Source organism: Trematomus bernacchii, unplaced genomic scaffold, assembly GCF_902827165.1.
Source record: "Trematomus bernacchii unplaced genomic scaffold, fTreBer1.1, whole genome shotgun sequence".
NCBI lineage: Eukaryota > Metazoa > Chordata > Actinopteri > Perciformes > Nototheniidae > Trematomus > Trematomus bernacchii.
Window position 1 is genome coordinate 625466 of NW_022987784.1, and position 20727 is coordinate 646192.

The 20727-nt window shown below is 41.6% G+C and overlaps 2 protein-coding genes across 3 annotated transcripts in view; both read left to right on the forward strand.

Annotated features, from left to right (window-relative positions):
• The first annotated feature begins 540 nt into the window (after nucleotides 1–540).
• LOC117497469 (transcription intermediary factor 1-alpha-like) lies at nucleotides 541–12986 on the forward strand. The gene is made up of 18 exons (XM_034149455.1): nucleotides 541–1076; nucleotides 1297–1415; nucleotides 1706–1853; nucleotides 2943–3075; nucleotides 3281–3397; nucleotides 3610–3724; nucleotides 3912–4058; nucleotides 4238–4352; nucleotides 6092–6471; nucleotides 8820–8948; nucleotides 9032–9137; nucleotides 9232–9289; nucleotides 9444–9576; nucleotides 10023–10342; nucleotides 10556–10685; nucleotides 11551–11625; nucleotides 12018–12155; nucleotides 12231–12986. The coding sequence occupies exons 1-18, from the start codon at nucleotides 800–802 to the stop codon at nucleotides 12468–12470; spliced, it is 2880 nt and encodes a 959-aa protein (XP_034005346.1). The 5' UTR covers nucleotides 541–799; the 3' UTR covers nucleotides 12471–12986.
• A 3071-nt stretch (nucleotides 12987–16057) lies between these two features.
• Nucleotides 16058–20727, forward strand: part of fbln1 (fibulin 1) — a 28009-nt gene continuing 23339 nt past the window's right edge. For both annotated transcript variants that reach the window (XM_034149452.1, XM_034149453.1), the window contains exons 1-2: nucleotides 16058–16286; nucleotides 19451–19559. In XM_034149452.1, coding sequence (XP_034005343.1) covers nucleotides 16232–16286; nucleotides 19451–19559 — 164 coding nt within the window. In that variant the 5' untranslated portion in view covers nucleotides 16058–16231. The remainder of the gene's footprint in view (nucleotides 16287–19450; nucleotides 19560–20727) is intronic.

The window sequence follows — 20727 nt, forward strand, 5'->3', positions numbered from 1 at the left end:
ACTTTTGCTTGCTGTCCGCTGAGGTAGAAATCTGAGTTAAGCTGGTATGAAGTAAGGGGAATAGTTATGTTTATGTGTCTGTCAAAGGGGGTTACCTTGTAGACTGGTTGGACACTTAACCAAAATGTGTATTTGACATACAGAAAACAGCTTCAACACATTTAGACAAATAGACACATTCAATACATGTTTATTAATTAGTTACAAATGTAAAAACTAAGATATGCTTGTTATTTTTGTATGAAACGTTTGAAACTGTTTGTTTTTCTGAAAACCTAGTGGTAAAAGTGTTTCAAATTTGACACATTTAAAGGGTATAATAACCTTAAGCTTTACCAGTCTACACTTTTACAGTCATTCAATTTCATGACATTGATTACGACTACTGCTGCTACAAGGATTCGTACTAACTTGAAAACATGAAACAATGAGTCTCAGTGTTTAAATATCCTCAGCTTTCCCTCTTATCAGCACGCGCGCTATTTGACCCCACCCTCTCATGCAGCAACGAGCGCGTGCGGTGGATTGAAAGAGCTCGTCTATCAACATCTGCAGCACGAGACCCCACGGAGGCTTTCCATTTTTATTCCACAGGTCTGTGCTCCAGTCGATACATTGTCGCTTTTACGTGAAGATAACATGTTAGCATCCTACAAAAACATGAGCTGGCTGAGAGTAGGGGGGGAATGAAGGTGTGCTTTTTCGCGAACTATATGAGGAAATTGACTGGTCTGCTCACCTGTGTGGGATAATATTTTACACACGGAGAGATCTACCCTTGAAAGCTGAAAGTACTGAAATGGATGTACGCACAGGAAAACAGGAGGCGATGGATGCTGCTGCCTTCACCGCTGAGAATGAAGCTGAGAGCAAGCAGGTGCAGGAGGAAAAGTCCGCTGCATCCGGGCAGAATTACCTGGACTCATGCCCCGTTTGCACTTTAAACTTTCACAGCCGAGAGCCCAAACTTCTTCCGTGTCTGCACTCTTTTTGTAAGAAATGTCTCCCTTCGCCCTCGAGGAATTTGGCCATGGCAGAGACGCCAAACTCCCAGGTGGACAGCGCGACCAAACCACGTTAGTCACTGTTTACAAACAATCACCCATTGATCCATAAAATAGTCCTAATCTTTACTGCATGCAAGGAACAATAGAATCACTGTAGATATATAAAGACTAGTGTGTTTAAGTGCGTACATTTAACACACATGGTATGCCTTCGACTTCATATCAGGTGGCATCTCTCATGTTTTCATTAAAGCACATTTCCAATTTGAGTGATTCTGTTTGCTTCCAGTGAATGTGATCCGCTGTCCGGTGTGCAGACAGGAGTGTATGGAGGTAGATGTGATGGACAACGTGTTTGTGAGGGACTCAGTTGAGACTCCCAGCAGCACAGTGGAGAGGACAGTCCAGGTTAGTGATAACATGCATTACCATATGGGGGCAGCCTTGTCACTAGTTTGTAGGGTCATGGATATATTATTATTTAATTATAAGCAAGGTTGTATGCCCTGGGCGTTTGAACAGATTACATTGGGTTACTTAACAGGAGTAATAAGGTACTTTGATTTGTCTTTTGTCCACTTTGACATGGATTTTAATGATAATATTATAATTGAACTTGCTTGACGAAACAAGACCCAGTATGATACCTGACCACCTGTAATCTATCAGCCTCTGATGTTTACCTCCTCTTCCTGTAGCTCTGTATGACATGTGATGACAACACTGAAGCGGCTGGGTTTTGTGCGGACTGCGTTGAATACCTCTGTGCCACCTGTGTGGAGGCCCACCAAAGGGTCAAATTCACCAAAGACCACACCATCAGACAGAAGGCAGAAGTATCGCCAGGTACTTTTTCCAGGCTCCTCCCCTCGATGTTATCTTCTACACTTGCAGTGTTTACTGTATATAAAATAAGATAAGATGGACCTTTATTAATCCCTGTGGGGAAATTCACTAGTTCAAAAAGCAACAGGGTAAGAATGAAAAACAGGACAGCACAGATTCACACAGATTCGAGATTAATACAATTAAAGATTAAATAAAAGATACAAATACAATTATATACAGTTAAAGGTGGGGTAGGTAATTTTGGAGAAACCATGCAGCTCGAGTGCGCTAGAATTTGAAAATACACAACCGGAAAAAATCTGCCACTTCCTTACAGAGCCCCTCCTCCAACACACACGAACGCGCACATGACCAATGAGGGCACGAGATAAGTTTGTGCACAGATGGAAGGCTGACAGGCAGGTAGGCCATCCAGTTATTTTAGCCGGGCCGGCTAAAATGATTGGTCGTGCTTTTTACAGTATTACAGCTTCCACAGATGACATTTTTTTATGGATTTTTTGTCAAAGCACTTAAGATATTCATTGCTATCGGGATGTTAAGAGCATTCCATGGAATATAACAACAAGTGTATCTCGAGCCGGTTTCTCAAACTTACCTACCCCACCTTTAAGTAACTTTAAAATAAGAAATGAAAAAGTAAATAATCTTGTGCTTTAATATTGTAACATATTTTTGGGGTAAAATGCTTCTAAATTGAACCTAATGTCTTCCTGGACAGTCCATTTACATGACGCATATAGTATGTCATAACGTTAAATACCCTCTGGAGTTTGGCACGCAGTTTAAAAACAATACTTTACATTCTTACACCGACCATTACTTATCTTTAAATACACTTTAAGCCTATTAGGCAATGATGGTAAAACTCAAACATTGCTCGTTTTTTTAATGGCCTGAAAGATAGATGACATTTTCTTTTACCCAGTTAAGAAAGTAATTAGAGCTAATTAAACACATTCCCACTCAATGAAATAATGGAACACATTGCTCAATAACCCCAAATCTTATTATTAAGGGCCAGAAATGACTTGTATAGTTCCCAGAATGAAATGAAATGATCTCTGCCCTCCTATTGTTTCCCAGAAGTCCATGGGGTGTCGACTCAGAGGCCGGTGTTCTGTGAGATCCACAAGCAGGAGCCGCTGAAGCTCTTCTGTGAGACCTGCGACCTGCTGACCTGTCGTGACTGCCAGCTGGTCAAGCACAAGGACCACAAGTATAGTCACTATTTACAATATAACACAATATATATTATATTTGGTTCTTACATTTCAGTTTTTTACATTACAACCATATTTAATAAACCACTATCACTTATCCACTCTAAAAGACTGTCAGTGTGTTAGTTACTATCACTCATTAAGAACGATTACTATTTATATTATTGAATCCACTGACTTAATGTTTGTTTTTTGGAGTAGTTACCAGTTCCTTGAAGATGCTTATAAAAACCATAAACAGCACATGGAGAGCATGACCCATCGGCTGCAGGAGAAACAGAAAATGATTGAAGAGGTATCCAACTCCATAAACAATGGGTATGTATTTCCCCACACCACAAGATATGTCAAGTGTGCAAAATCTATACAAAGAGGAACGCACTTATAGTTTATAGAACTGCTGTTGCAACTTCCACATGATCTCATTACCACAAATAACTGTAATCATGCATACCTCCAGTAATAATGAGATTTCACCAAATACGTGCCGTTTCATTTATCAAATTGTAATACTTTTGTATGCTTTTCAGACTCCGACAGGTTCATCAGAACCGTACGACTGTTCATAATGAAATAGAGAAATCTATCTGCAGTTTGATTCTTGAGATAAACAAGAAGGGCAAGATGCTAGTTAATCAACTTGAGGTGAGACAGAAGCTTTTGAATAAAAAAACATTGTTATTTCTATGTTGCATGCTGAAGATTGCTGTGTTTTTTCTAAAGGAACATTAATTGCTTGCAAACTCAGTTACCTGTCTCCCCCCCAAGGCCATGAGCTCATACCCTCAAGCTGTTTAAACACTGCAGAGGTTAACTTATTCATGTTTTCCAGGCTGTAACAAAGGATCATGAGAGTGTCCTAGGAAAACAACAGGAGGACATCGGCTATCTTTCCAGACACCTGGATCATGTCATCAACTTCACCAAATGGGCCACAGCCAGGAATGGGGGCACAGCCCTGTTGTACTGTAAACGTTTGGTAAGGTTTATCTGATCATTTATATCTCACCGCAGTTTCCCAGCATGAAATTCAGCTCAGCTCTGAAAGCCGGTTAGGAGAGTGGTCTCTCTGTGAGGTGATGAAGTGGGAACATATGCCTGTTGTAACGCACAAGAGCCTTCCTCTGAAAATTATTAATAACTTCCCTTCTGTTGCAGATTCTGTTTCAGATTGGAAACCTCCTGCGGGCAAAATGTAGTACCTCGTTTATACCACAGAGCACTGTGCGCTTCCAGAGCCGATCCTCTTATTGGGCCTTGAATGTAGATCTGGGTAAGACGTACACAAACATCTGTCTAAATTAAGATAATCTAGAGCCCTGAAAAAGGGTTTTGTTTAGTCTGGACTCTGTTTTTATTTGGCCTTTTTATGAATGAGTATTTTTTTCTAAACCCTACTTAATATGACTGACAAGTACTAGTGGCTCATTTTAAGACTGGTCAACTGCCACAAAATCTAGTTTTACAAGATAAAGGCCATGCTGATCAGTTCCACAAAATGAGTTATTAAACAGGCATGACCATGCTTATATGGCAAACATAGCAGAAACAGCATGATGCTCGTGCTAGTTCAATCAGGTCTATGCCCTTTGCTATGATAATCTGATACTTAAAGGTGGGGTAGGTCATTCACTTCAGAAACACTTTTCCATGGAATGCTCTTAACATCCCGATAGCAATGAATCAGCGTTTCCGCCAGGGGGCGTCTTGCCGTCATTTGATGCCCTTATTCAGCTCGGGACGCCCTGAACTCGAGCCGAGGGCGTCCAAAAATATTAATAATTCGAGAGAAGATCGAGAGTTTTTATCGCTCGAAATAACGAAAAGGAAAAAGGACAAGGACATCCCGCTGTTGGAGGGGCAAAGATGACGCGATGAGCGGTGCTAGTGGAGCACGCGCGTAAGCTGCGAGCACCAGAGCCTCGCAGCGGCGAAACTGAGGCTCCGTGGTAAACTGTGGTAACATGAAGAGCCGTTTGGGAGCCGAAACAGCCGGCGCTTTAAGAGAGCCGAGCCAAATGATCCAGCCATGGCGCTGTAAAAAGCACGACCAATCATCTGAGCCGGCCCGGCTAAAATAACTGGATGGCCTACCTGCCTGTCAGCCTTCCATCTGTGCACAAACTTATCTTGTGCCCTCATTGGTCATGTGCGCGTTCGTGTGTGTTGGAGGAGGGGCTCTGTAAGGAAGTCTGAAGGAAGGGGCAGATTTCTTCCGGTTATGTACTTTCAAATTCTAGCGCAGTCAAGCTGGTTTCTCCATTCTTACCTACCCTACTTTTAAGAGTCTCTATTTTTTACTTTAAAAACTCAATGATTAAATAATTATACTCTCTGGATAGTTACACTGATTTTCAAAAGAATCCCATTGGAATCTTGTTTCAATACCATGTTTGGGGCTTTTCATATCTGCATGCAAGTGACATAACTTACCCTTGATATGTTGGTTCCCCCTTGCCTTATGGATGAAGGGTCGATGTGCCTAAAGGGCCCAAATGCTGTTCAGCTGCAGCAGTTTCAACTCTAGCCTGACAATTGTAACAAAATATTGCTATATTATAAAAGTCAGCCAAAAGAAAATCCACATGAAAAGTTTTGACTCTTTTGTTTAAGTCAAAACAGAATTTGGTTTCCATAAGTAGGAATCACAATATGCTCTTTGTCAAACATCTTCATCGTGAGGATTTTCTTTTGTTTGTTTAAATATTGTAAATTAACTATCTTTGGGATTTGGATTGTCAAAACAAGCCATTTGAAGACATTTTTCAATATGTTGTAATGACACTTTATCCAAAACATTTTCAACGGATTAAAAGTATAATCAATAACTTATGTGAGAAAAGTGTCATTACAGCATGACATGTTTTCCCTCTTATAAGCCCCCACAGTTTCACAAACCATCTACCCAAACTTTCTCTTTCCCACATTCCTCTGCAGAAGTTTTGTCTGTATTATGTAATGTGTATCCCTGCTTGTTATGCTCATCCTGTCTTGGTGTGTATGTTCCCTCAGGCTCTTTACTGGTGGAGAGTGCACCAGGCCACCAGCTGGGCGGTTTTCAGGGTATCCCTCATCAGCTCCCCCACCCTGCGCCGGGCCCCTCAGGCTCACCCCACAGCTACGCCCTGGGAGCACCCCATACTACTCTGGCTCAGCTCCAAATGCAGGTGGAGAAGCTAAACCCGCAGGCCAACTGGCAGCCCCAACCACCTCCTCCACCCTGGACGTGGTACCAGAGTGTCCGACTTCCGCGAACCATCCCTGGGCCCCTGCAAGGAGGCCCCGCCCCCTCCCACACTATGATGCCCCAACCAGGCCGCAGGTTCATGGTGCCCCCTCCCAACCACATCAGCCCAACTAGCAGCTTTGAAAGCCCTGGGTTTACCCCCCAGGTTAGTGTGTGTGTGTGTGTGTGTGTGTGTGTGTGTGTGTGTGTGTGTGTGTGTGTGTGTGTGTGTGTGTGTGTGTGTGTGTGTGTGTGTGTGTGTGTGTGTGTGTGTGTGTGTGTGTGTGTGTGTGTGTGTGTGTGTGTGTGTGTGTGTGTGTGTGTGTGTGTGTGTGTGTGTGTGTGTGTGTGTGTGTGTCTATTTGACAGACAAGTCCTCTTAACAAGCACCGACATTGGATGGTTCTGTCCTAAATAGAGCTGACAGCCTTCCCATCTATGGCAATTTATGTCTCTCCTTGTCAAGATGGATTTTAGTCTTTGATAAATGGATGGATTTGAGTGTAAAAGGAGCTTATGACTCAAAATTATAAATTCAAACCGTTAAATCTGCAGTGCAACAGCAGCCAACATGTGACAGAGAGTGGACCCAAGACAGAAACGCTTGATAGTATCTCGTCATCCAAGTTGTTTAGTCTACTCCACAGGGTGTTTTGGTTCCAGTTCTCAAGTGTAGGCTCATTCACAGGACGATACTGCTGTGTGAAGTGCACACATACGTTGTGTCACACTGATGTGAACAAGATGTTATAGCTGCATGATGAACTCTTCTACATTCTCTGTAGTAAACAAACATACCAGGGTTTTGCTAGTTTCACTTCAAATCACATATCATTAATGATACAGTACTCATGATAATTGTGTTTCTGGAAGCAGACTGTAGTTGTTTTTTAGATTGTTTTCTGGGTTTGCTAATTTGTTTCTCTTAACTATTGTGCAAACAACTTAAAGAGAGATTTAGGATACTTTAAAGTCAGTTACTTTAAAGTGGACCTATCATGCTATATTTAAATGATATATTGTAGGGCCATACCTATATAAGGTATATTTATACGTTTCTGTTTTCAAAATACCAAACAGATCATGCATTTTAGCCATGCCTCATTTCGCTCTATGTGCTGTTTGCTGTCTACGGGTCTGATTCTGCTGACCACGCCCCCCTGCAGGAGAGAGGAGCCGTGCTCTGATCAGCTGCTGGGCTGTCAGAAGAGGGGGAGAAAAAGAGATCTCCGTCCTCCGTGTTTTATTATATAGAGTCGTTATTCATTTGTTTTAAAGCTCAATAAATAACAAAGAAGACCTTTGACCAGCACTTTTCTAATTTTGTCCGGAAGATTTAAACTTTAACGGACATCTTGACCGGCGAAACAAACTGAAACTGAAACTCTGCCGCACGGTCCCCTCGTTCCTTGGAAGAGGCGGAGAGGTGGGTGTTTGTCATCTGCTGGTGGACTAACCGGAGAGAATTACAGTGCTTGCCTCGACGGGGAGGGATTGCATTGCAGCGGGAGCAAACGCTTGCCTCGGGGAGGGAGAAAAAAAGCCACAGCGGAGAATAAACAGAAGGGTAACCATGGTAACTATGGGCGGGAAGTCTTCGCTGCTTTTGCGGCAGACTACAGCGCCACTTACAGGCCTGGCATATGTACTACAGCGTCTCCAGCGCTTTCGAACGGCAATGGCCGTGGCTGTCTCCTCCTGATTGGTTGAGTTGGCCCAATAGCCGTAGCGCCACCGTCCTGACGTCAGGACAGTGTTCAAATCTGGATCAGTTTTTATCAGATCCGTTGCAGCCCCTTTTTTTAGAGATTTGGGTATGGAGGAAAATAGAGAGGGTTGTGTTTTCTGACACTTGGTGAGTTCCCTGGAATAAAAGACGTACAAAAGTGCATTTTGCATGATAGGTCCCCTTTAAGTAAACAGGAAGTCTGCTTTTTTGTATAGTACTACATTTCACAACCAGAAGGTGAGTCATAAGATATAGATTTATCAGATTTGTATCGAAATGTTGGATAACAAAAACTGTTCTGACTTTGGCATTTTTGATTATTGTGTACCAAATAGTAAACACATAGGTTTTCCGGGCCTTTAAATTAAGTATATTTAATTTAAAGTGATGTGTTATTTGAGTGTAGTGTCATGTGTTAAAATCAGTCGGTACACCCCTTTTAGGTGTATCCCAACTAAACTGCATTAGACACAGTAAATAAAAAATATTTTATATAAATGCTAAATGTTTTTATACATTTTGAGAAAGATTAGCTGAACCGGCTATTAAATAAACTAACAAAATAAGTATAATCAGCCTCAAACTTCTTAGTGGTTGGTTTATTCTTTAATCTTCTCTGTTCTGGCGGTTGCCGGGGGCGTCAACCCACGCAGCAGCAACAGGGTATTGAAAGAGCACTGTTTCCTCTCCAGATCCATCATCACATGCTTACAGCCGCTGACAGGAATGCTGGATAAAAATGATTGCAGCAAGTCAATCCATCTTTCTGTTTCTCTGTCTCATAGCCTCTGAGGGGGATGGGAAGCAGCTACCAACCCAAACCCATGGAAGTCTTCTCCTCTCCACCTCTCTACACCCATATTACACCACTGCCCATCAATAGTGGCGTCAGCTCGCCTCAATCAGATCAGACGGCAAGTGAATTTATATATCCATTAACTATATTGATATATATTATGCTTACAGTGTAGTAAATGACATGCAATGCTGTGTTTAGATTGAGCCTACATATCTGAATAGGAGGAATGATTCAGGCGGTCCGATGTACATGCTGAAACCAAACTATCCCCAGGGCTTGCCTCCATGTTTTCAACACATAAATGGTATGTGTGTGCCATCTGTCATGTTTACATTTTCAGACTGTATGTATTGCTGTGTTCTTTATAAATCAAAACAGATTTGTATATTTCTCTCAAGTGCAAGGACAGCAGAATTCACCAGGGTACGCTGCTGTTTCCCAGGAGGAGAAACCAGGGTAAGGACACATCTGCTCACACACAGAAGCACAGATTCTAACAATCTAAAACAGTGCTGCTTTGATATGACCCCAGTCCCTTTGTGCTGTTGGTCTCTCCAGTGAGTTTTGATTTGACTTTGATTGGTTCATTATTTTCTCAATTTCTCCCAAGCATTGTTACCTGGAAACCTCCAGAAACACAGCAGGCCAGTGGAGCAGTAGGCTCAGCTGTCAAGAAGAGAAGAAGGTTATCACCAGGGCCCATCATAGTCATCAAAGATGAGCCAGATGATGACAGTGGCCACGTAAGCAGACAATAGATTATTATTACAATCTATTGATTATCAATTTGCCATAGATGAGAATTTTGGTTTAATCTTTAGCCTGTTACTGCAGCAAGAATGTATTTTGGACTTACAGTGTATGATTTAAAGGAAAACTGTTTACTATAATTTGGCCATCTCCGATAACTGCAAATGCTATTGGTTGCCATAACAATATACTTACCAGAGTTATTGATCTGAAAATGCAGAGATTATCTGTCAGACAAAGCAAGAAACACAAGTGGTTAGACAATTTGTTACCAAGCCAACAGCTTTGCAAGATTTTCTAAGCCTTTTTATCTGGAAGTAGAACCCAAAGCAATGGCAACTTCAACGTGAGTTAGAATACATTATCGGAAATATAAAACGGTCTGCGGCCTTACTATAGACCAAGGTTAAGTATCTTTTTCTCTGTTTGTGGATTTCAGCTCCAAACCCATCAAAGAGCCAGCCTTCCTGACAGCACAGGTGACCAACCCCCAATCAGTGCTCCTCTTCAAAGCACAGGTGACACACCCCATAGTCCTTCCCAGCCTCCAAGCAGCCCGCGGGACCAGAGTAAGACTAATGCTCAAAATCACAGCCGTACCCTGGGAGGAGAACAGCAGGTAGACCAAGCCCCACTGGAGGACTCTAAAGAGGTCCTGTGTGCTGCGTGTGGGACAGGCGGAGAGCTGCTGAGCTGTGATCAGTGTCCCAGGAGGTTTCACCTTTCCTGCCATGTTCCAACTCTCCTCAAATCTCCCAGGCAAGCTCTGACAGCGGATATTAATGTATTCATGGTCTCAGACGAAAACCCCTTCTTTTGATTTCGGTGGTTTATACAAATAAGAACGCTTTAGCTTTAAGAAAGAGGCTGTTTTCGGTGTGAGGTTATCATCTGAGAGCAGCATTATGCACTTGGTGTAGTATGTTCCCTTTCTGGCTTGTTGTGTTGAGTCTCTGGACTGTCTGTTTTCAGTGGGAAATGGTTTTGCTCATTCTGCCGTGATCTGTTAGTGCCAGAGATGGATTATGACTGCGAACCTGAAGCCAAAACAGTGAAGAAGGAGCCAGATTCTGAAGGAGGATTTCACCCTGTGGACAAACGAGTCAGTGCTCAATTTCTTTTTCTTTTGGAAACTTTTCACCTCACCATTCTTCTATTTATTTGGAAGTTTGTAGTTTCATCCTTAGTCATATTTTACCAAAACATTGCTAAATGTTCAAATTCTGTCTATCCCCACCTTACGATGTGCATTCAGGATAGCTGCATCGTTACAGCGCCCCCCTCCTGTTCCTTCATTGGACAGAATCACTCAGAATCCTAGCTCACTCATTTGCTAGCCTAACAAACTCACATCTTCCTTGTTTATTGGTGTACATTTGAACACCGGGCACATTATTGTACAATTATCCCAAACAGGAGTAGGTGCTTGTTACATAAAGTACTGTAAATGGACAGTAGCATACTGTATGGATGAAGAAAGTGGCTTGAGTTTCGAGCTAGCATGCTCCATTAGGTACAAAACTATAAACCAACTTTCAAGTTTTAAGGTTATGAGAGAGTGAAACTGTTACGGGTGGAGTAGCACAGTTTGCCCAGCAACCATATTAGTTTTACTGTTGACCAGCTGTTTTATGTAGTCCAAGAACATTATTAATTGATAGTAGTATTGTAACAAATCTCAATTACATTTGTGCAATTCTGTTTAAAATGGAGGGTCTTAAAATAGTTTGAGGCATATAAAAAAACAATATGTTGCCGGATGGAGTGTGTTTTAGTGGATGTGTTTTTTTTTTGTATTAGAACAGCTGTTGGTGTTAGACTTAAAGTAGATCAGCATCAGATACGTTCTGAGAAGCAATCCTGGTCACGTTAAACGTATTCAGATGCAATATACTATATAGATCGGTGAATTGTATATTCTTTATCAGTTGTACATTAAGTCAATTGTCTTTTTTCCACCACTGCAGAAGTGTGAGAGGCTGTTGCTGCACTTGTTTTGCAGCAAGCTGAGTTCAGACCTTCAAGGCCCTGTATCCCCCCCGGTGAGTCTGGAAGCTTTGCTGACTACGGGCAAAAAGTTCACAGGATTAATGTCACACAGAGTTACTGTGACTGTAATTCTAATGAGGTGTAAAATGCAGTATTTATGAGTAAATACAGAGATGTTATGCAACTTTTAATCAGTTTTATAAATATACAGGAATTTGTCCTGCTGACACAGAGTTTGTAGTAATTGTTATTCTTAAATTCAGTGCACCTTTTTGGCTTGAACTACCTCGATCTGCACGACACAATGTGTTAAAAATCCCTTACCTATTGTGCACAATCAAGGCATGTAATAGTTTATACTGTATATATGAGATATTACTCATGTTTTTACATCTTCCCATGAAGTTTTATTGTTTTATTATCTCTCCCTTTCTAAATACTGTAGGTATGTGCTAATAACAGGGAGACTATAAAGGGACCGATTAATCTTTCCGCTCTGAGAAGACGACTGGAAGCAAAGCAGAGTCTGTGCTACAAAAGCCCTGCAGAGTTTGTGTCGGACATCAAGCTTGTCCTCAATCAGGTACCGTGGAAATAGTTGTCAAAAATATATTTGTAGTTCCCCTCACCTGCTAATATACTTCTACTTGCATGGCAGGTGGACGCAGAGGGCAGGGAGCTGGGCGGAAAGCTTAAAGAGCAGTTTGAGGAATACCTGAAGAGCATCTTCCCTGACCAGACCTTTCCAGAAATCAAACAGGAGATGATGCCTTCTGCTCCTCCTGACTCTCTTTTCTCATCTTTTGACCACAAATCCCAGCATGCAAAGCGCTTGCGCACATGTCCAGACTCCCAGGATGCACCGATCTGTCCCAGTGGAGAGGGGGGAGAAGTATGAGAGAAAGACATATTTTGAAACGTTCGAAAACACTGCCAGCACCAGCTAATATTTGGTGTGTTCAACTTTATACTTGAACTTGATACACAATCATCTTCAGGCCACAACACCTTTGTCCTTCCTTTTCTTTTTCCTTACATTTTTCTGGAACAAGCTACATGGCAAATGTTGCATTCACACTGAATTCAAAGACATGGCTGCTATATATTACTACAGGCATCAATAATAAGATTTATGCAAAATGTACATACATGCAGAACATTTGGGTGTTTACAGGGTAAAGCGGAACTGGCTATTAAGGTAAGCAGTCTTGTTTTGGTTAAGTTATGCATTCATTAGCTCTGAGCTTGCACACTGTGGTCAGGTCTCGAGTGTTTTTCCTCTCCAGCTCTCCATGTGTAAATATAGCAGTGTTCAGCGGAAGGATGATAACCATGCAGCTTTGATGTTTTTTCATATGTGGAATAAAATGTGTTACGAGGCCAATCAAGAAAAAACAATGGAGTCAAAGCTGTTTGATAAAACCCAAAACGATTTACATTGTCAAATTGTTACACAATATTTCTGCTTTGTCTAAATAGATGTTATTTTCTCTTCTATTTATGTTTATTTTAAATAAGGGTTATGGCAAATCATTTTAATTCAGTAACATTTCTTTCCACACCACAGGATTAAGTAACAAACCTACTTTCATGCAACTAATCTTGCAGGTGTTTACAGGGTAAAATAAAAACATGTTAGCCTACGTCTGACTATGATTAAGGGTAACCAAAAATGTACCACATAAACCTCCTTGGCTCTATATACATGCATGTTAATGAGGTCTATTAATGTCCTACTTTAAAACCAGACATGTATCATTCCCCTTAATCCAACACACTTTAAAGTTAAGCAATGCCACTTCCTCCTTAACAAGTTCCTACAGTTGTGTTGACTAACAGCACCCGGTCCTTTGGGCCCCACAGGGCCGGCCCCTGGCTGCCTCGCTGTGTTAGTGGCCCTCGGCTGATTGACACAGACGTGGCAGGACAAGCTTTGATGAGCTTCAAAGGAACTGTACTGCACCCCCCACAACAAGATTAACACTGTTTGAATGCCATTCCAATTTCCTCCACCTATGAGCTAAGAGGTCATCTCACGCTGCTGTTTTTCGTTAAAACCCAAATGTAGATTTGACCTGGAGTGATGGTAGTTTCTGGAAGTTGCCCTCAGTTATTCACAGTGATTTACTGTATCCAGCCATGCAGGTTTCCAGCTCAACGCTGTTATGGGTCTTATTTAGGGCTTTCTGCATTCATTACATGACCTCTCACGGTCTATTATCTATCACCTGCATACACTCAGGCTAAGATAAGATTAAGGACAGCAGTAAAGGAGTGCCTTGTGATGTAGTAACTGTTACATCATAGAGAAGAGGAAGGGGGGGTGCCACATCCGTTACCGATAAATGTCCAGAGGAGTGGTATCTGTGCTGCTATAGCAAACGTCTACCTTTTAACATAGGGCACAGTTCTAGGACCATGCAAGTGTTTGTGCATGTTTTACTTACAATACTTGACATGACTTTCTCCGGTTTGATTTGTGAACAGTGTTTTCCTACACATCCAAACACTGGTTTTATATCGCCTTGCTAAGTGTTTAACATGAACATGCAACAAACTGCTACTCCAATCCATGAAACACCATGTCTGCTGTTGTTTTTCAGGAGTAAATCACTGTACTGTGGCATTATAAGTGTGGATAGATATAAAAACTATGGTATTTACTTTACAATGTAAGTGTAAAGTAAAAGACAGACATGTTGCTCAATGTGATGGATTACTCCCTCAAGTTCTGGGCAAGCTCACTTCCACCCAACAGTGGGATTTATTTCAAGTGGATTTCATTGGGAACAAATAATCCTGGATATCAATAATTACAAAGACAGCGATATCTTCCAAATAAGAAAGACAAATAACATGATATTTAAACTGAAATCATTCAGATTAGAGTTAATGTAGAATGTTTTGAGCACAGAGATTGAGACTCAGTTTACTTTGACACAGTGCAGTTACCCTTTTATAACTGCCATATACTTGTGGTCTTTCCTGTATGCCTGGTATCAAGTCTTGGGTGATGTTTCTAGACTGGCTAGACTGGTGGTGGAGACATGTGGCTCTGATTAGAAGATCATTTAACCTCTCGCTGTCACCATGCCCAGAATCAGTAGACTGATTGAATTTGCAGAGGGCTTTAGTTGGTACAAAATGTTTATAATGCAGTCTAGCAATTATTTCTCCGCTCCTTGCCAAATCCTGTAGACTTGTGTGTGTTAGTGTGCAGGCAAGTGTGGCTTCCTTTCACAGTTCATGATCACATTGGCTGACTGTTTGCCCACATTATGTGGAACTGATACAAAAGCTTTAATTCATTAACTTTAAGGAAAATGCCTCATTTTGTTTGGTATGGCTGTGAACTTCGGTGAAGAGAAAATAGGATCAGCTTGGACGAGAGACCTTTAATACCTCTGTGCAGAACGCAGATACATCATCAATAAGTATTTAAATATAATGGAGTATGAAACAGCACAAAGCCAGTTTGATTTATCATCCTCTTTAAGGTGCAGTGAACTGAAAATGTAGAAGTGAATAAATAGATATGTGCAGACAGAGGCAGTGACAATCTATTATTTCTTTATTCCCCCTATTTCCTCTTACTAAGATATCCAAAAAGGTTTCAAGGCTTGCAGTCTGGACATAGCCACAAGAGATTTTTTTAAATAACTCGAAACCGGCTCCAGATGTTGAGTAATCAGCACAATCATTAGTCACAGACAGAAAAAGTCTACTTTGCCATTGATGGGAAGACAATTTCCATGTGTGCATGCATACCTTACAGCACAGTAGCCTGAAGTCACTTGCAATTCCTCCTGAAGGCAATAAAAAATATTTCAGCCCACATCTCCCTAGGTAGTATTTCAGGTCTTCTACTTTCCAACACACATAAATGTGTCAATCATATACAACATTTTTAGAAGGATAGGCTTTTTGTGCAAACATTCCTGTCCGAATCTAGTAATAACTTACAGTATAAATGAACTTCTAAGTGTTAAAACCAATGTGTAAGTAAAATATATATTGGACAAAATATTGGTAATGTAGTTTATTGTAAATGTAAGGGAAGGAATAGGATTAGGGCCACATGAGAAGAAAAATAATTCTGGATAAAAAGAATAAGAATTCTGAGGAAGAAAAACAATCAGGTATTTTTCTGAAAATGTTCAGATTTTTTTGTTTAAAGTCAAAATTCTGATTTCTTTCTTACGGAAGAGGATTATGGCCACACAAAAAAATATTTTTTTTTCATTTACATTTTTCACATCCCCAACATATTCTTTTCACGGGGCCCTAATCCTCTTCCGTACTTTCTGACTTTAATCTCAGAAAAAAAAGCTTTGGTCAGTTCTAAAATAAATGTGTACACATGTGGCCCTAACCCTCTTCAGTAAATGAGATCACGGTTTCTCACAAGATCTCACAGAAGATTTAGAAATAGAAATAAGTCTGTCTGTGGCCCCAGCCCGCCCCTCGCGGTGTCATAATTGGACGCTCGCTCGTGCACTCACGCTGTAACTGCGACTCTCTCAGCTCCATCACATCCACTTCTGTCCTGCGGAGTCCCTCTTCCTCTTTTTGAAGGAGCGCTACTCTTTTTGCACATCCTTCACAATAACCAGCCTTTCGGACTTCTTTTTTCCCTCGAGTCAAATCTCCTTTCATTCAATGGGTCCGCGTGTCGTGCTGCTGTGCTCTCTGTTCGGAGTTCTTCTTGGCCAAGGTAAGTTATTGTATGACTCTGCTAAGACCCCTTCTAAGTGTACATAACACAAACCGTGCCAAAGAACGGTGTGAGTATCACATGCTGGTGTGGGTGGGTTTTATATTGCAAGATAAGTTTTCACATGCATTTGTGAAGGTATTTACAGTAAGATATGAAAGTGTTAATGAGGCAGTAGTGAGATCCGGGGAGGTGATGAATTTGCCACAGGACTAGTCAGGGCATGTGATGAAAGCACAGTTCACAAAGCTGGGTGCTTCAAAGTGTGGCACTTCTCCTATTGTATTAAATAGTATCCCATTATGCCATAACATAACATTTAACCACTCATACTTAGATAAGATGTTTTCTGTTTCCATTGTTTTGCATGCCAACTTAAAATCTAGGTAGTGATATTAGTAGCTATACAGTAAACCCCTTGCAGCACACTCCATTGTGTAAGGAACATTTCAGAGGCTATATTTACCTTATTACGTGAAAATATAATATAAAGTACACTGTGCCATTATCATTTGTTTTTCATTTTGTTTATAGCCTGGAATTAAAGTGATTAAAGATGACACAAGGAGTGTTAAAATGATATTTTTTAACTGAATTTATTAGTTCCCCCTGCCCTTGTTTCTGTATTTCTTCCCTGGAAGTCAAAGGCCAGGTACCTTGGTATGCTGTGATGGTGTCAGAGCGACCCAGTGCCTCTCCAGGACAGGGTGGTCTGGACACAGGAGGGTGATTTATACATATCCTAATGCTCATGGTTGCCTGGTCACACATGGGGCAACTTTCACAGTCAGCAGGGCCACTTTTCCCCAAGATGCCGTCTCAGAAGGAGGTCGTTTCACGGTCAGTTTGGAGTCAAATTCAGTCAGCTATCAGCTCGACCCAAACTCCAAAAAGTAACCGTGTGTAAGATAGACAGATACATAGATAGAGGCGAAAGTAGGTTGGAAGTTAGGTAGGTAGAAAAAATCAACTTCGTAAGTGTGTTTATATCAATAAGATTGGAAGAAAGCTCCAAAATAAAAGCCTGTAGTGCAGCCTGTAAAGGAAATGCACCCTTCTGTTTTGATGTCTGGCTAAGGCCCTCCACTCTGCCTGGGCGGAGCTCCACCAGTTGATCATTAAGCCTTGTTTACATGAGGCGTCTAGACGCAGGCAAGCCATGTGCTGCTCTGCCAAGTCAGAGTGGCCCTCACAACCAGCACTGCCATCCAAGATGGAAATCAGCCCTCTGCAGACAGACAATGCATCACAGAGACAGAGCACAGGGGCAGACTGCATCTCGGCCTCTTTTGATAAAACAGACACTTCTGGTCTTTCAATTTAGGTTTGCAAGATCAGCAGAACGTGGTTGCGTTGGAATGACTCCCTGATGCCTTGTGGTTTAGAGTTAGTTATCAGCAGAGTGCTACTGTGGCGAGGACCCTCTAGTACAGAGCAGTGTGACCAATGGAAATATATATTCTTTAACACCCTTAAACTGTATTAGGCATTAATGGCACTCAGTAAAAATCCCTATTATCTTATAACTAAATGTTTCGCTTTAGTCCTAGTGCAACATCCTGGTGTTACTCTGCAAGCAGATTGAGGTTTCTAACAGAGAGAGTGAATGTGCGATGGCCCACTTGGTAAGCTGATGTGAAAAGCTTTTAAAATGCCATCTCATTTCATCCAGCTGCTGCAAGGTTTATTGGCTACAGGATTCTGGGATATGCCAGACTTCCAGAAGTCAGTAGTGAGTCAGCTAATGTGGCAGTCTAGTAATAAATCCTCTGTCCAAATTCACTCCTTTCTGCCAGCTTAATCATCCTTTGTGTAGTGGCAGTGGTCACAATGGTTATAAAGCTGTGCTTTGTATTCCTGTAGCTTGCAATTTGGAAGTGACACCATTTCTTCAGAAAATAACCCATATGTTGATTTAAAAAAATAAACCCTAGTCATTGTTGTGTCTTGCCCCCTACTTAGTTCTGGGCTGAAGCCTGCCAGCTATTCTCAGAAAATGAGTTTGATTCCAATGCTTACATTGTGTTGTTACAAACATGATCAATGCTGTTTGTGATGATTATTCCTGTTTGTGCTTCGTCTTTGATTTACTGGTTATAATCAAATTCCTCCTGCCCCTCTGGGAGAAGGCATATCCATAAAACCGAGGACTGCTATTCCAGACACTTGTCCTCCTCCTCCTAACGTAATTTAACGTATTATCTGAAGTTGTTGACTCTTGCCAGACTGCTCACGGCAGACGCTGTGCCTCACACAGATGGATTTGTTCAGTGCATTTCACAATCACTATTTCCCATAATTCAGGGCATTGTGTCTCTAACCAGCAACACCTCATATTCTATTACAATGGGTCGATACAATTTATTTCATGGTGAGTTTGTTTTCTTTTTTCCAATCTCCTCGGACTTATTTTTAATATCAATTTGGCACACTTATCCTGGTTTGAGCCGAAGGCAAGCACAAGTAAAAGGAGCCGATCAGCCATAACTATTTCACGTTTGGCAGATCATACAAACCACAGGCGAATGAATGTGATTGGGACGGCTGATTGTTTACAGAGTCGAGGCATTCCATGCTCTTTCATCCACATGAATAAACAGCCAGATAACCACAGAATTGGTGTTGCTCCAGTAAAGAAAAAAACCTCTCTTGTGTCTGCAACAACATATCCATCATTCCTTGCCCCGGCAAAAAAAAGGCCTACGGATAATTAAAATTGCCTGACAGATTTTGAAGTTGAGTTTTTCCATCTTTATGAGGAGAAAGGGTAACTCACCGTGAAGGACAGTGGCAATATCTCTTTTTATTATGGTTACATTTCAAGTCTGACCTTGCATCAATATATATTTTTGCCAAAAACAAGAATCCATAATGTCATTAACCAATGCTTTGACTGTTTTATTTGTTATACTTTGTTTTGTCATGAACAAAACGAGTCTATAGGTGAGTGTCCAACACCATGTGAGTACTGTATGCCTCAGCTGATTTGATAATAGCAGAGGCAGCAGTGTGCCATATGGGGTCGATCTCCTGCAGTGATTATGTTGGGTCCCCTCAATGCGGTAAACGTATAAAAATGTCCCCGTCAGAGTGCATAGTGAACGGGAAGTGCACACATCTCCTACCTGTTCACACACCTTTTGTTGTTTTTTCTATGTTTGTAGGAATAGAGCAGATGTCCATAGAGGGCTGCTGTAAAGATGGCCAGAGCCGGTGCAACGATAACGAAGATTGCGCGGCCCTCCCTCTGATCTCCGAGTCCACCACATGCAGGTGAGCAGGAGCGATCCGCTACTTTGCTCTCACTGACCGCAAATCTATACACCATACGGTTTATAGAGCGCTCAGGAGACCAGTCTGGGGCTTATTTAGATTTACAAGTCATTAAATGCTGCGCCATTTGTCACAATCTTACATTTTCTATCAGCACCACAGAAGCTTATGCAGTATTGGCCCCGAGGGATCTGGCCTGTACCATAAATGGGATGTCTGAAGGCCTTTAATATGAGATTGCTTTACCTTACTCCTGTAAATCTCCAAGCACATTATTCACTTCACGTGAGAGCAGGAAACAGTAATAGTGATGGGATAATAACAGGCCTGCTGGTAACCCTAGAGGGTGTGCTGCCACAGGTTCAGGGACCATAAGCCGGGGAGATCTGCCGCTGTGAACACTGATGGCAAACACATTTACCGTAGCCACCCCAAGTGATCCCAAATTAGTCTAAATTATAGTGTGTGAGGGAATGAGAGGAAAGGGCAGAGGTTTGTGGGGGTGCGGGGTGGAAAAGGGGTGAGGGGGGGTCAGTAGAGGGGCTGTTTCAATACCCAGGAAATACCTTAGAGGTGAAACGCAGCATGGAGTGACGATGGAGCGAGGTAATAACAGGAAATCTGAACGATTACTTCAGACACCACAGGAAAAAAAAGAAAATGATGGAAGAGAAAAGAAAAACAAGAGCACCAATGTGCCCTTAAAAGGTTCGGCAGAGGGGGTGTGCGCCTTGATGTGAATTTGAGATCAGTAGTAGTTTATTTGGAAAAAATATTTCTGGTAAGAGTAGATAAAGAGGCTATTTGGAAACGTGAGTGGAGTCGTTTTTTTCTTTCTGTGTTGTAGTGTTAGTGAGACAGATTTCCAGACAGAGTATTAACTGATTGGAACGCACTTGTTGACAATACAATGAAATCTGATCAAACTGACACATAAGTTATATTTTGACAATAGTAGTCTCGTGTGAGCAGCTGTGCTTAATCCAGATATTGCTTTTGACGCAGGTATCATAGTCATACAGTGTTTTATTAAAGCCCTGCTGAGATATGAACATTTTACGATCGTCATAAGCACCGAGATCAGATTTGAGATCAGGTTGGATGTTGCAGTAACAACGTGTTTCTCTCTCATTTCTAAGATAATAATGGTTCTGCCCTGGTGATGTCA

Coding starts and splice junctions, on each gene's coding strand:
- LOC117497469 (XM_034149455.1), top strand. CDS start 800: ATGGATGTACGCACAGGAAAACAGGAGGCGATGGATGCTGCTGCCTTC. Junction 3,725..3,911: donor TGCTAGTTAATCAACTTGAG/GTGAGACAGAAG, acceptor CATGTTTTCCAG/GCTGTAACAAAGGATCATGA. Junction 10,343..10,555: donor ACTCTCCTCAAATCTCCCAG/GCAAGCTCTGAC, acceptor GTCTGTTTTCAG/TGGGAAATGGTTTTGCTCAT.